The sequence below is a fragment of the Calonectris borealis genome, chromosome 5 (assembly GCF_964195595.1).
Source record: "Calonectris borealis chromosome 5, bCalBor7.hap1.2, whole genome shotgun sequence".
Classification (NCBI taxonomy): domain Eukaryota; kingdom Metazoa; phylum Chordata; class Aves; order Procellariiformes; family Procellariidae; genus Calonectris; species Calonectris borealis.
This window is the reverse complement of record NC_134316.1, coordinates 51,153,365-51,169,869: the sequence shown is the minus strand read 5'-3', so window position 1 is coordinate 51,169,869 and position 16,505 is coordinate 51,153,365. Positions and strand designations below refer to the sequence as shown.

At 36.2% G+C, this 16,505-nt stretch overlaps 1 protein-coding gene across 8 annotated transcripts in view; it reads left to right on the top strand.

The window, feature by feature from the left end:
* The window catches only part of PDHX (pyruvate dehydrogenase complex component X), a 79,890-nt gene that overhangs the window by 26,489 nt on the left and 36,896 nt on the right, over positions 1 to 16,505 (top strand). For all 8 annotated transcript variants that reach the window (XR_012673995.1, XM_075152391.1, XM_075152393.1 and 5 more), the window contains exons 4-7: positions 3,833 to 4,038; positions 6,633 to 6,731; positions 12,414 to 12,597; positions 14,197 to 14,344. Coding sequence is in view for 7 of the 8 variants with exons in the window: in XM_075152391.1 (XP_075008492.1) it covers positions 3,833 to 4,038; positions 6,633 to 6,731; positions 12,414 to 12,597; positions 14,197 to 14,344 (637 nt within the window). In the remaining variant the exon portion in view is untranslated. The remainder of the gene's footprint in view (positions 1 to 3,832; positions 4,039 to 6,632; positions 6,732 to 12,413; positions 12,598 to 14,196; positions 14,345 to 16,505) is intronic.

Below are 16,505 nucleotides of genomic sequence, written 5' to 3'. Positions count from 1 at the left end.
AAAAATGATGTTTTTTGCAAATGAAAAATAGGTGGGGGGCTGGGTGGGGAGGAGAGGTGATGTAAGATGGAACTCAGCTGCAAGTGAAGTCTATCAAGGCTTACAAGAAATTGTCATTTGTGTTTAATTTTTACAGGATAACTTGAATTTTAAAATAGCTTTTATATAAACAAGTAAGAGTCTTGTAAATCTTTTCCTTCTTTTAATTTACATTGCTAAATAGGAATTTTTCCCAGATGTTCAATTTTTTTGTAGCACCTTGAAACTTCTGAGATTTTGTGTTCAACTGTGGAGCAACACATCTAATAAGTTTCAGACAATCTATTCTGCTATCCCAGGACAAAACCTTACATCAGACGTATTTTTAAATGTTTTTTTAGTCTCCATATACTTATTTTAATAATTGCTGGGTAAGTAATGCTTTCACTATTTTTAATTCTCTCCTCCATTCAATTTTGAATGTTTCTGAAAATTATTTTGCATCTAATAGCAAAAAAAACTTGACAAAAACTTGTGCAACCTCTCCATTTTTTTAATATGAAGTATCTATTCTGCATTTATAGATACTGCTTTGTTAGATTATGTGAAGAGAAGATATGGGGATTGTCTCTGTCAAAAGTATTAAAGAATGATTTCTACAGAGACATTAAGAAAAGAATAGCAGACTCCAATATTGATTTTTCAAGTTTCTTTAATAGTAATTCATGATGACTACAGGTAGCTTTAGTATTTCAGAAGCTGTGTTTTTCCTGTTTCCTGTCTTATATTCCGAATGCATTCCAAATTCCAAAATTTCTTTGTGTGTATTGCTGTTGTGGCACTTTTTTTGATAGCTCAAAACCAGATTCTCCAGCAGCTACGTGATATCAGTATGAGCAGTGACGCTCAGCTTTAGCCAAGGTATCCATATCATCCAATAATAATCATACGCCAAGAGCTGAGTCTGAGAAAGAGATGCCAGGAGGTGGAAAGTAACTATAATGTCTTTCAGATTAAGGGAAGAGAGGCAGCTTTATTGGAGCAACATGAACAGATTATTATGCAAACCCAATCTTTAATGGATTCTTTTAATCCCCCTTTTTGGAATCTAGAAATGGTGGGCTTAAGTATTAGAGTACACATGTTCCAGTCTCCTAAAAAGTACAGAAGAAACTTGATGTTTTGGAAACTGAAATAATAGGGCAGCAATAAGATCAGAAATTTTCCAATTTTTTTTTTCTTTCCCCTAGCTTAAGTATGATCCTTAGTAGTCTTTCTGCAGTATCCTTTGGATATTTCTGCACTATATATATACTGTGTTCAGTAGACATTTGTGTAAGGTTTATAACATTAAACTGTCTCAGGTTTGTGGATGGGGAGATGATTTCTTATTGAAAAGACTGTCCTGCCGAAGGCCACTCAAAAGTTTCAGATGTGATGTAGTTGATGGGAAATTAAGAATGTTTGATGCATCTGAGTTATCAGCATCTAGCTGAAGTTTACTCACTTCCTAAAGGAAACGAGGCAAAGATTTTATGTTCTTTGATGCCAACTACAATTCTGTACCATCTTGACTGAGTTTAGTATGGAAAACTGAGCCAAATAAACACACTATCTGCCTAACGCTTTGTTTTTTACCTTTAAAGATAGGTAAAAAACCTTAAAGATAGAAGATTCATTAGATTAAATGAATTCAACTTCTGTAACCCTTCTTGTTTTTCTTGACTGTATAATGTCAGTATATATGGTTTGAGAAAGTGCAGGCTAACAGTAAAATAGATACTCATATATATATTCCTTTTCTGCCTGAATAGGTCTTCTAATGATCACACCTGATTCAGTGTAAAATGCAGTAAAAGATTAAATGACTGAATGAAAGTTTTGGAAGGGTAATTTCAGAATGGTGATTATTCTTTCAGTAGAGTTGCTTTTTAAATTAACACTGACTTTTTTGCTTAAAATACTTATCAGTTCAATTTGGACCAAAAACAGATGATGAATGATTCTTTAAGAGCTGGATTTAATATCCATTACCATTTTCTCATTTGTGACCTAAATGAGAATTGGTATGAACTGAAACTACTTTGTATAAAACTTCCACTGCAGAGTGACCCAGCATACGTTCCATCCACCTTTCCTCCCAGTGTAGGAAATAAATATCTACTTCGTTATATGTGTGTTAGTGACTAAAGCACTGTGTTGCAGTGGCAACAGCTCTGAGGGAACTTTATTCCTCTGTGCACTTAATCTCCTCCAATTTTTTCTCCCTCTCATGGCTCACCTGTGTTTTGTTGATTTGTCAGCAAAGTTAGGATCTTTTTGACTCTTCTTGGCTATGCGTACACACAGTAATAAAAGTATTGTGAAGCTATTTATTTCAGCTCTTTCTACATCTGAGATTCTGGGGTTCGTTAAGATTTATGCAGAGAGGTTTTCTGGTATTGTGAATTATGAAAATGTAGAAGTGACTTAAAAATCCAGGAGATGAGAAGTTAAGCAAAATAATAACAACTTTTCTTTTTTTATTCTAGTTCTGAGCAGCAAAGGCTGTGTGTTTAAAAACATGGGTTTTAAAAAAAATACATGCGTACACTTTTTATAATGACATTTCAAAGTAATCTGGGCTGGAAACTTGTATTGGAAAATAAGGAATGCTGGAGTTTTCACATAACTGCCTTGGGATGGTGAACATGAGAAAAAACCACAATTGGCTTGCTCTGAAGAGTGAGAGTTGACAGCATTGATGGCTTTGAATGCTCATATAATGCTGGGTTATAAACAGAGCCTAACTAGTGTAGGTGTTCAAATGATAGTGATTTGCATTTTCTTGGGTAAAATGTCAGCATTGCAGATACATACCGTGAAGCAAATGTGTCTGCAATATGGCTTTATGGTGGAAAAATAATGTCCATTTCCTTTGTTAGGAAATCAACTCTGTTTGGGCTGGTACAGTCTAAATTGTATTTGACTACCTGTGGTCCTAAAGGGCTATCTTTACATTTGGCCTGATGCGCTGGAAATGTTATTGCTTTTGGGAACCTGAAGAGTTGTACTTCTGCAACCATTTTGATACTGCCGAAGTATCAAAGAGATATTTTGACTGTGATACAGGTATCTTTTTGTTTTGAAAGGAATATCTGGAATAGATTGGCTTTATCCAATCTAATTAGATTATATTTATATTAGATTTAATTATATTTATCTTTCTGTAAGGTTTCTGTTCAGATGTTCTTTGAAACAGTGATTTACATAAGTGCCAACACTTTCTTGGTGGACAGACTTGTTATTTGGCACCACTTATGTTAAAATAAACTTAGAGGTGGAAGTTAGTGGAAGGCGAATGTTATCTTTTCCAAAAGGAAGTAACGTGGCACTGTTGTTGTGGGGTTTTGGTCTCATTTTGTTCCCTTAGCTTCTGACTTTACAAGCTTGTGTTTTAAAAAGTAACACTGCTAGATACAGGGTAGATACCTCAAAGTACATCTGCTCAATGTGTCCAGAAAAATTTTTAGGCTCTGTTTGCGAACATTAGGCATCCACATTTGTTTTCAGTAGTTAATGTGACTTTTTTCTTGGAGGTACTTGGTAGTCTGTAACTTGCTTACTTTGATTTCTGAATGCTAACTTTAGATGTATGGGGTTTTGGAGCATAAGTTAATATTCCTCACCCTATAATGGCAGCTGTAATTAATTTCAGTCATGTGTCATCTTATTAATAGTAGGAATAAAATGGGTTATATTTTCTTGATGAAGTGTCATTAATATGCCTGAAATTTTCACATCTACCATTTTTAGTCATATGAGTCTAGACAGCGCAATATGTAGCTTAACGTTCTCATTGCTTTAAATTTAGGTGGAGGAAGGAAGCAAAAATGTACGCTTGGGCTCACTAATTGGTCTGCTGGTAGAGGAAGGACAGGACTGGAAGCAAGTTGAAATACCAGCTGATGGTAGTGATCTATCTTCTGTGGCTCCACCAGCACCTGCGCTTACCTCGACTCCTGCAGGTCCTTCAGTTTCAGCCCCTCCTCCCCTGGAACATGAGCCTGAAAAACTGCAGTAAGTTTCTATGTTTGTTAAGAAATGGAACTCTTATTTAGTTAGATCAGTTAGAGCTGAACCGAGAAGAATTTTTTGTCCCTTTCTACCTAGTATTAAGCTGTTAGTTTAAGAGAGTGTTTCAGTATGTGTGAGGTAATAAAGCTTGCCTGCCCAGGATATTTCCTTGCTTGTAAGCCCAGTAAGTCAATCTGAACAACATAGTTTTATTAGAACACCTTCTGTGGATGTGCTTTTATTCTGACTGTCCTGGTTCCAGCTGGGACAGGGTTAACTTTCTTCCCAGTAGCCTGGGGGGTGTGCTGTGTTTTGGGTTCGGTGTGAAAGGAGCGTTGATGGCCCATTGATGCTTTGGCTGTTGCTGGGTGATGCTTGCACCGGGAGGGGGGAGCACAGCCGGGGTGGTGGACCCAGCTGGCCAATGGGGTATTCTATACCATGTGACATCATGCTCAGTATAAAAACCGGGGGGGGGAGGGAGGGGCGCGGGCTCGCCCCCCGTTCGTGACACGCGGTCGGCGGTCAGTGAGCGGTTGTGTTGTGCATTGCCTGCTTTGTGTATTCTGTTATTGTTGTTCTCATTGTTATTACTACTGTTCTACTTCGTTTTATTTCAGTTATTAAACTGTTTTTATCTCAACCCGGGAGCTTTCCTACTTGTGCCCTCCCGATTCTCTCCCCATCCCACCGGGGGGGGTGATCGAGCGGCTGCGTGGAGTTTATTTTTGCTGGCTGGGGTTAAACCACGACACTGACGTACAATTGCTTTATGAAGGATTCTAAGCTTAAATTAGGAAGAAGTTGTGTTTATATACGATGGACACTGATGCTTATGCATCAGATGCTCAGTTTACCTATAACTTGTTTTCTATTTCTTTTTTAGGAGAAAAAAAACCCAAACAAATGGCACACTCCAAAACTGTCAAGCTGTTGCACTTTTAATATTAGAAAAAATTTCTTCTTATTTTCCTAACAATGGAATGTGAAAAACTCAAAACTGTGGGTTTACGTGCTCTTTACTTTTGTTTTGTTTTGATCAGTTAAGGTACTCTAAGCATTGCAGACATCTTAGAGGGGGAGTAAATTAACCCCAAAGTGTTAGTCAGGTAACAGTAATCTATAAATCACGGGTTTGTGTCCTTATTTGGAGGTATCACTCCTTATTTGGAGTGAATTGTGGTAACGCAAAAGCTGTAAAAAAGCCTATTAAAGAAAAGAATAGGAAACTAATTTTGGTAGCAGGTGCTACGCAATCTGGTTTTGGTGGTTTTTGGGTTTTTTTGGTTTTCTGCTTTGTTAGTGTGTTTTGTTTTGGGGGGCGGGTTTGTTTGGGTTTTTTTTCAAAGCTTATTACCTTTTCTATCTGGTTTGCTATGTTTACTTTTGCTGTCAGCATTTCGGCTCTTCTCATGCAAGTGGAAGACAACTAATTGAGGTAATTGCCCAAAGGTTACCTGTAGTAGGAGGATGATCCAAGGAAAGGATCCTTGAAAGGATTAAGTCTTGCATTTTAGTACGGAAGAACATCAGAAGTGCATCTGTTTCACTGCAACTGTTAATTAGAGATGTATCAGCATCTTTGGCATCAAGTGATCATTTATGGCATTGTTTTTTTGGCAAGGGCTTATGGACAGCTCTTAAAATTCAATGTGGTGCAAATATCGTCTCCTTTAGGAAATAATGAATTGGAGATTTTGTGGAAAGACTTGAAACCAAGTATTTACTCTTTAATGAAAATGTTGCTGCTTTTATATCTAAGAATTTTGAAATCTCTTCTCTACATGTTGGGTTTTTTCCCTCATTTCAGAAAGCAAATCATGCTAAGGTGCACTGGGCGCTCTGTAGCGATGTACTGTGCTTTGTAGTTGATCACCATTTTTGTTTCCGGGCAGAAATGTTACTATTGAGAGTACTCCATCTAGGTCAAGATGGCAGGTACAAGTTTACTAGTATTATAGTATATCTTTGGTATATGCTGATTAAAATGTTTGAGTGTGGGAGCGCTTAATATTTAGTCTTCTAAAGCAGATACTGAATTATGCAACTACATGTGTATGGCTTTTGCTTTCCGAAAAAGTAGCCATTTCGTTAAATCAATCCTATAAAATAAAATTGAAGCTAGGGCAAAGGTAATGTTATAATTAGAATTAAGCTGCATTAATGATGCAATTACAGCATGAGCAACCCTCCTGTCTGAGCTCCTAAAACTCATTTTTTAATGTTACTATAACAAACTGGTCTTAAAAAAATGTATTTGGTTCTTCACTTATGACCCTTTTCCAGAAAAATCCACAAGTGTGTTGCATCGCTGCTGTAAGAGGAAAGTTTGGAGATAAGTTTTCCACTCTTTATTTTGATCTCTTTAAGGTCATTCTTGCGTTTTTAAATTCAACCTTGCATTAAAACTTGGTGAAGGGGCACAGTCTGACTTCAGTGTTAGGATCACAGCCTTTGTACAGAACTCCGTTTTCTTCCCCAGCTGTTGCCTCTGAAATAGAGCATATATTGTGTAGTTCCTCTTGATATACATTAAATGAGTTTAAACTACTTAAACTACTAAACAATAAGATTAACTTTTCTTCTCATTTCTTTAGGGTTCGCTTAAGTCCTGCAGCTCGCAACATTCTGGAGACGCATGGACTAGATCCAAGCAATGTTACACCTTCTGGGCCTCGAGGAATCTTCACTAAAGAGTATGTAGATATTTCAGTAAAGCTACAACTTCATATTCCTTATTTCTGCCTTTGAACCTAGAGCAATCTCCATGAACTTGAAAAGTCCATTTATTTGAGAAGCCAACTTTTTGTTCCAGTTTTTTCTATGGGGGAATGGCTTAGTTAACTTTGAAAAACCTGTTGAGAAGATAAGAAGAATAGGTTAGGAAATATTGTAAGAAGCCTGTAATTAAAAAAAAAAATCTTTTTGTTTTTATGTCCCATCTGAGCTGCGTGGTACTGCTGTCCCATTTCCTGCAGCTCAGCCTAATGGTGGCTATCAACTCCTAGGCACCACTGTTAGCTACCATTGTGGTTTTCATGAATTTTGCTATTCAAAGATGTATTCAGAGCCAAAATAAAATACCAGTGGCCTGTTTTCTTCAGCTCCTTTTCTTTGGGGAGTTCAGATCTTTGGCTTCTTTCACTGAAGTTCAGTTATGAAGTCTGTCAGGATTTAATTTGTTCCCTTTTTTATTAGTCTGGGGAGAGGAATGAAGTGTAATAGTAAGAAATCCAGAGTTCTTTTTTTCTCCCATCTTTGTTTTTTTCCCCATCTTTGATTTAAAAAATGTTTGTTTACAAACCTGTGGTTTGGTATGATGAGACTTCTAGTAGTTTACTATACTTTTTGAGTATTGTGATGTAATAATGATTGGCACTCAAGCCTTGGAGTGAGGAACTTGTGTATAAAAACATGTTGTGGTAGATCCAGAGCCCTTAGCCTTGAAATGGTGCATTATCTTCACATTAGTGTGTATGTTATTGGAGATGAGGATTTTGGCAGGAATACTTATTTTTGTTCTCAGTAAAATTATTCCTTTTGACAAATGCCATCATTCACCTACATAGACCTTGTTAGCTGCTGTAATTTTAGTTCCATTCAAAGACAACCAGGTCAGTGTAACTTGGAATTGAACCCAGAGAAGCAGACAGTACAAATCTGCTGTTTTTTCAAAACTTTTTCGTATGGTCTTTGGCTGAATAAGGAGTTGAATAAGGAGTTGAATAGATATAATATCCGAAGTAACAGCAAATTATCAGAGGTAGTTTTTTCTTAATTATGTGAGTGTAATTATTTATGGTGTGTTACTAGGCTATGGTGTGTGTCCTGGTTCCGGCTGGGACAGAGTTAACTTTCTTCCCAGTAGCTTGGGGGGTGTGCTGTGTTTTGGGTTCGGTGTGAAAGGAGCGTTGATGGCCCATTGATGCTTTGGCTGTTGCTGGGTGATGCTTGCACCGGGAGGGGGGAGCACAGCTGGAGTGGTGGACCCAGCTGGCCAATGGGGTATTCTATACCATGTGACATCATGCTCAGTATAAAAACCAGGTGTGTGGGGGGGCTCGCCCCCCGTTTGTGACACGGGGTCGGTGAGCAGTTGCATTGCGCACTGCCTGCTTTGTGTATTCTGTTATTGTTGTTGTTCTCATTGTTATTACTACTGTTCTACTTTGTTTTATTTCAGTTATTAAACTGTTTTTATCTCAACCCGGGAGCTTTCCTACTTGTGCCCTCCCGATTCTCTCCCCCATCCCACCGGAGTGGGGGCGTGATCAAGCGGCTGCGTGGGGTTTATTTTTGCGGGCTGGGGTTAAACCACAACAGTGTGTTACTAGGCTATGGCAGGTGGAAACCCTCTAGGACTTTGAGCTACCCAATTAACATTCCCTAGTTGTCATGGAGACATAGCAAAGATTTTTCTGTAGCTATGAGAATTATCTAACAATCTTCTTTTTTCAAAACTGCTTTTTTCCATACAAAAGATTCAACTTTGAAATGTCATTTTAAGATACGGACTGTCTGGGGGTTTTTTAACCACTCTTTTGAAATGGTGTTAATCTTTCAGATGCCTACAGGCTCTGCTGTTACATTCAGTTTGAAATTAAATGTTTGCAGATTTTTGTAGAGAGTTGCTACAAATATTCAGGGAAATATTTCTTTTGCTAACTTGAGATTACTGTTAAAATACATGCCATGCTTTATAGCTGAGTGGCTCATGATCTCTTTTCCAAGTAGACTAGCAATTGGTTCTTTGAGGGAGTATTGCAAGTTCACTTTTCACTTTTAAACTCTGAGTTTCCTTATTGAGCAGGGCTCACACTCACCAGATTACAAGAAACAAAGAAAGATAGTGATTTATGTAAACAAGCAAGATTCTTTCCTCCCAACTTTCTATCTTTAAATTCAATTCACTGTAGAACTTTTAACAGCAATAGGAGCTTTCACTTAATAGCTTTCTCCGTCATAATCTACTCCCTTAGTAGGCTGATACTTCATTTCTCTTACGTATCTGTGCAAGGCTGAATTACTGTTGTCTTCTTCCTGCTTGTTTTTGTTTTAATGGACTGGCAGCTTTATTTATTTTTAAGCAATATCCTCTGCTTTCTTCAGAAATATACTAGAAAATTGATGTGTTAGTACAAAGTAACTCACAACTTCCATCACAGATTGCACTATGCTCCTAGTCATCAGCTCAGACGCTGTGTTTGGGAGAGCTATGTTAAAATTGTTGATTGTGTCAGACTACTTCTGCCCTTTCTCATCCTATTTACTAGTGATCTAGGGATTTATAAATGCAACCATAAAAAGGTGGGGGGCTAGTTACCAATAATAACTGTGTTTTTCTGAGGCCATGTTCCTCCCTTCTGTAACTTGCTACCAGCTGTCACTAAGTTAGTGTGTTTTGGGATCTCAGAGCTGCTCAGGCATTTGCATTTTCAGCTTGCAAATAAGGCACACACATGTAGTGTTGGTTTTTCCAGAGTAATTTCATGAGTATGTATTGAGTGCAGACTTACAGTGGGATCTATGCTGCATGCAATTTGTCAGCGGTCATTATGGATGAATTAGTTCCTTTTATAATGTTGCTTGTGCAGTAAGTCTAGATACCTAGAAATTTCTGATGTGTAACGTTCTCTGCTCACCTTTTTCCTTCTGCCAGGAAATCGATGAATTGAGTAATTGGATGTTCAAATGAAAGGGGATTGGGACAATTTAGTAGCAATAGCTGCCACCAGAGGAAGCTAGTGTCCATCTGTGCATCTCCTGTTGCACCATGGGATCCTTAGTGATTTTTAGGTGTGTGTATAACTTCTAACTTGTCCATTTCAAACAAAGTATATTTTGAGCACAAAATACTCAGTTTACTTTCACCATTCTTTGGGTTTTGGCTAACATGAAGTGGAAAGACTACACGCTTCTGTAGTAGTGGTAAACTGAAGTGTAACAGAGTTGTCAGAATCTGCATACTTCTAATAATAACAGTTTGGTAAGGGATATTTTTGTTTAATAAATGTTTACCAACCTCTGGTATCTTTTCTGGCGAGCAGGCTGCTCTCTCTGATGTTACCTCTCCCTCTCATCTTTCTCCATTACTATCCTGTGTTGACAGAGGTTTATCGAGTAGTTGGAAAGATGTGTCCAACCCTTCCTTTTCCAATTCTAATAAAATATCAATTTGCCTCACTTGTACTGAAATCTGTTTAATTTGATTTGCTTTGGTACCTCCTCCAACTCTACTTATATGCAGGCTCGCAATCTTGTACCCATGACAGTCATAACATTGCTGTACCTATTTTTCTTAATCAGTTAAATCATGTGGAATTGGTGGGGGGCAAATTATTTTTATATGTATGCATAATATATAAAAATATATGAAATACGATTTTTATATATGTGTATTTTATATATATTTATATCTTATACTTGCACATAAGTTTCAAAAACTCCTGAGTGAATCTTCTAATCTAAAAACAAGCTCAATTTTGGCAATACATTTTTCAGTTAACACACCAAAATTATTAAAGCATTTTGACTTGACTGTGATAGGTAGGACCATCTGTTTTTTGTCATTTGCATAATATATGGAAGTAATTTTAAAGCATTTCCTTAGCTTTAAAATATATAAGAAGCTATAAAAGCTTTATTTTATGTATTATGGAATATAATGAGCAGATGGTCTGTCTTATGACTGCCAAGTTAAAACCCTTAAGTAATTTTTGGTAGCTTCTAATATGTTAACTAGGAAAGTTGCATTATGTCATGCAGTTACTTTTTTTTGTCTCAAATTGTAATGCTAGGGAATGATTTTCATTCAATGAAATCTAATTTTTTCCCCCAATATAGTAGTTATGTTAAATACTGAACATTTATTTTTAAAACAAATTTTGGCTAACGTGTTCATTTGGGAAAACAAGTAACAACTTTAATAATGACAAATTTACATCCTGAGCTCAGTGTTTTTTATTTTTAGTATCATTTGCTGAAGTATGTATTGAAGCTAAAAATAAATTGAAGCAAGTCAGCAATCAGTAAAAGGCATTATATAGAACATACAGTTTTCAGTTCTTGGTTCTGGAGTGCTACTTTGTTAGGAAGAACTGAGAACGCGTAAAGTTGTTCTGAGATTTTGTCCTTTCTAGAAAAATTTAGTAACACACAAACTATTGACTCTCACTCAAGAATAGACTCTCACTCAAGCAGTAATGTAATGAAATCAGATAGCTTTGTTGTTTAGTATTTATGGCTTATGTTTCAAAGCCATGGTATGGTTGTAAGTAGTCTGATTTTTACATTTATTTTTAATTTCCTCTGCCAGTTTATGTAATAAAACTTTGTGTACGTAAACTTTTGTGTACATGCTGTGGTGATGTCTTCATGAAGTGATAGAGCTTTATCTAGGGTATATGATACAGACTTTTGTTATCAGATCTGGAGCATAAAGAGAGGAGACCTATGACTGATACAGCTCTTCTAACAAGTCGCTAGTATAGGTGCAGTTACAACTGCAAAACAGAAATTTTACTATAGCTTATTTCCCTTGCAATTGGCAGTGGTGGTGTAAATGCAGTCTTCTCCGTTTAGCCTCGTAGGTTCTAATCTTTAGCATGTTGCTTTATAAATACAATGCAGCTAGGGTAGGTGTAGTGTTATAGCTTAAAGATGGGAGTTTACTTATGTCTCTTATACTGTGCCCACAAGAGGGAAGTTTTGTGGTGGTAGCTGTATCAGTATGAAGACCCTGGGAGAATGCTTATAGAGTAGATGAGGCTCAACCACACCTGGGACTGTTAGATGTTACTCAGTTTTTGGCTTTGGTTCTTTAATGTGGTGCTGTCTTTCAAATTGCTTATGAAGTATGGACTTGTATACTTTCTACACCTGTTTGTGCATATTTATGTCAGAAAGGTACAGAGAAATGAATGATAAATGTACTACTCAACACTAATTAATTACATTAAATTCAAATGATTACAACTATAACAGATGAAACAGCTTTTATTTGAGACTTTATAGCCTAAGTAAGTGTACTCTGATATCTTATTTAGAAGAATTGTTAGTGCAATTCACAAATGACCTTGTACACTCACAATTAGCGATGATGAATGTTATGCTTCTCCAACACAAATGTTTTCTGTTACTGCATGTTCAAGCCCTTATAGTCACAGAAGTTAATGAGAATTTACTAAAAAAAAATCACAAAAGAGACACAAAATTTGTATCAGTTAATAATAATCACCTTCTTAATGTTTGGTTTGACAACAGAAATTTAAATGCACAGAAGTGGCTAATTAATTAAAATAAGTGATGGAATAGTAATACTTTGGGAATTTTTGAAATGATTTCTCTGTTGTCAGTATTTCACTGTGTTTAATCACCAGAGATGCTCTCAAACTTCTGCAAGAGAAGCAGAAGGGCAAACCCAGTGAATTGAAACCTGTGGTTTCTCCAGCTCCTCCCCAGCATACTGCAGTGCCTTCTGCTTCACAAGCAACAGCTGTGACTTCTGCTTATCCAAGGCCAGCAGTTCCACCAGTTTCCACACCAGGACAACCTGCTGCACTGGTAACGTTTCTGTTAAATCCTCAACATTGCTACAGCTAAATATTGCCATGGCTAATTAAGTAGCTATATGAGATTTCCAGAACTGGAGAGATGAAGGAAACTAAGGCCGCCCAGATGCCAAGCCCAGTCATGTGCAGTTTTTAGCATGTTAGAGTGATTCTAAAGCAGTGTAATTCCGCTCTGCAGTTTTACAGAGCTCTTGAAATTATGGTCTGCACACTACTTTGTGTAAGTTGCAAATTGAAGCCCTGAAAAAATTTACATTTCAAGCCTTGGAAGGGTAAAGGTCAGGGAGGCAGCAGTTTTATTTCAGTCCCCAAACAAGAAGATGCCACTACTTTGGAAATCAACAATACACCCTTTCCCTCAATCCCTGCAGGATCAGTATGTCAGTGTGTATTTCCAAACTCGGAGAAACTTGAATTCTGATTTATTTTTACTGTTCTTCATTCGTTTGCTTTCCTGCAATATAAGTAGATGTAAATGTCCATTGGTGAGTTGTCAAGAAGCAAGGAAGGAAAGGGCTTAGTGGTTGCTTTGAAAAGTAATTTTGCAAACTCTAGCACCTAAATACAGTTTCTATTTGAAATGTTAGAAATACCAGAAATTATTTTTTAAAGAATAAATGCCCGTGCTGAAGTGCACATTAATAGAAATTGAAAAGCTTTTGTGAAAAATGGGGAGAAAAACCTTTCTGGCTCTAGAATTAAAATTTAAGTATCTTTACAGGCAGAAGTTTACAATGTAGCAACAATTCATAATATTCAGAAAATGCTGCTTTTTTTGTACTGTACAAAGAACCAAACGAAGCACAGAAAGCTCAAACTTAGATATTTTTCCATTACAGAAAAAAAATGTTTCTATGATTGCACCAGAACATACATATTGCAAATTGTTGTGTGTTGAGTACTACTCAGTATGTAGTATACGTGCTATAGATTAGGTATAGATTAGATAATGTTTTACAGAATCATTTATTTTCTTGCTTTCTGTAGTCACTGGTATTTCAAGAGATTCCTTGAAAGTTGACTTGCTTCTTTGAAGAAGTTGGGAAAACTTCTGCATTGAAACATTACTGAATATATCTGGAAGGAGAGAGAAGAATAATAAAAAAGATACGCAGTAAAGCTTGTCTTAAGGAACCGCTTAGGGAACTGAAAAAGCAGTAGCTTACTGAGGAAATATTCTATTATAATTTAAATGGAACAAAGCATATTCTGAGCAATATGCCAGGTCTGGCAGATGGAACGGTGCTTATATACTCTGTCTGAGAATTAATGCCTGAATATTTGGATTTTTTTCTTTTTTTAAGCAGTCTGCTAGAATAGTAGGATTAATTCTATAATGTAAAGTGAAACTATCTTTATTCTATAAAACTTGTTGTGTTGATCCAAGTTAAGTGGAATAGACTAGAACACTCAATGGTCTTAATCATATTAATTTCAGTAGTTGGAATGTATTGCTTTTTGATATCTAGGGGATATTTGAAGTGAGCAGGAGTCACTGATGATAACACATCAATGCTGGAGTTCTGTTTCAGCAACGGGGAAATATATTTGCTCTCTTGATATTTAATATGCAGCATATGATTTCTTTCAGGGCACATTCACAGAAATCCCAGCTAGCAACATCCGAAGAGTTATTGCTAAGAGATTAACAGAGTCTAAAACTACTATACCTCATGCATATGCTGCTGCTGACTGTGACATTGATGCTATTTTGAAGTTAAGAAAAGAATTGGCCAAAGGTTAGTGATTAAACTGATTTACTATAAATGTGGTACTAATGCATAGTTGTCTTGTTTACGTAATGTTGCCCAGGAGGTGTAGATTTTTTTATAGGCAGAACACTATACATTCAAATAATCTTTTTCGGTATTCTGTATGTTGGACTCAAGCTGTAGTTCCCTGTGATTATTGAATTGGACAACTTATCAAGATATAGGAAAACAGAGGTGTTACTTTGCCAACTAACACAACACTCTGTAGACAAATGCAGTTTAACACAGGACTATGCGTTGTCCAGTGGATTTTTGTTTCCTTCCATCCAGATGCAGCAATATTTAGATTCTTGATGGTTAAAATCTCAAATTATTCGTATGAAAGATAATAGGGGAAACTTCAAATTAAAATACACTCATGCTCTGTCCTTCTAGCTACAATGTTAAAATTTCGTTTTGCTGGCCTCTTTGTTGAATTTACTGGAAAAGAAAAGCTAATGCAGCCTCTCACATTCTGGGTGAGAATGGCTTTTTCCATGGTGAGGAAAGAAGGCGATCTTTTAGCACATGCCAGCCAATGGATGGTAAATGCCTCTTAAAGGCGAAGTAATGTTATTAATGTGAAGGAGGCAGGGTTATCTCTTTCACTGAAATTTATATATATGCTTAAAGCTATGTTAAGCTGTTGGAATAGAAATCTGTCCCACAGAAAACTGGATAATTTTAAAATATACATTGAGAATTGGATTAAAAGCTATAAATCTCAATATATATATGTGTAAATCCCAAATTTTGTAATGTGTCCACTGTGTCGTATTTATACAGAAATGTTTATGATAAGATTAAGAAATTAAATTTTCCCTTTTTGTCTCAACTTGTATTCACTGAAGTGACTTATTTAGAAAAAGTTCTTGAAGTTTAAGGTCATAATCAAAGATTGCTTTGTTTTTGCTAGAATCAGCTGAGTGTACTGTGCAACAGAGTGTTTTAATAGTTTCAAAATTAGCTATGCGGACTAGAATCTTCTTTCCCAAATCTCAGGTCAACAAAGTATATATGAAATGCATTTAAAGAAACAAGGATTTTTCAATAGAAGACTCTTCAGGCAGGTACTTAATTTTCATCCAAAAATATCACAGAAGTGGTGTTTGCTTAATGTCTTTTTGTTTAAGGACTTCTTAGTTGGGTAAAAAAACTGAATGAAAATTTTTATTACTATAATTTCTTAATTTAAATAAATTTTACTTAGAAATATTTGGTCAATATACTGAGTTTAATGTTGTCTACAGGAAATGGCTCCAATTTCATGGTTCATGAAGGTATTAAACCAAAACCTGTGGAAACTCTTTAAGAAAGCATTGTTTTATATTAGGTCAGTTCTTGCAATTGCCTGCAGTTACTAGCATTTTTCCTTCTTTTTTTTTTTTTTTTTTTATTTGGTAGCTGGTTTAATATTCTGTAAAGAGGACACCCACACAATGCAATGTATTTATAAATACCAGTGTCAGAAATATGGAAACAAATGTTTTCATAAAGCTTTAACATCTGTAAGTTAGTTTGATCAAGCCGGATTTACAGCTGAGTAGGTTAGACTTGTAGTAATCTAGGGCATCTTGCTCTTCAGTAACTTACCTTAAGTTAGAGGGTTTTCTAAAAATTGTATCTTTTGACTCGGAGATATTTAAGCCTGAGGGAAAATTTATTTTGTAATGTTTCTTTTTTCCATCACACTTATAAGCTATTTTCCATTAAATACACATCTTGAACAAGAATTTAAAGGACGGTAATGAAATAAGATCAGAGAGAGAATTGTTGAGCACTTGCAGTATAAGACTGTATTTTTCTCAGCAAGGTCATATCTCTGTCACCAATCTGGTAAGCTGTGCGAAAAATTAATGAATGAATTCCCTGTCCTTTTTCAGTCATATCTTCCATCTTCACTTATCTCTAAGCTACTTGCTGAGGTTATAGATTTTTGGAGATATTTTTCTTCACAGAAAAGCTGGATTAAACCGTTGAAAACCTGTGCTGCGTGTTTCTGCCTCTGTAGTATCTTCATTCCCTCTGATGCCAAAACTTGAGTTATTTTAAGCTGTCCCAATGCACTGATACATTTTGGCATCAGACCTGTAAGTCAGTTACACAAGCACAATTGAGGTGATGTTGCAATGTAGGAAGCAGTAGCTGA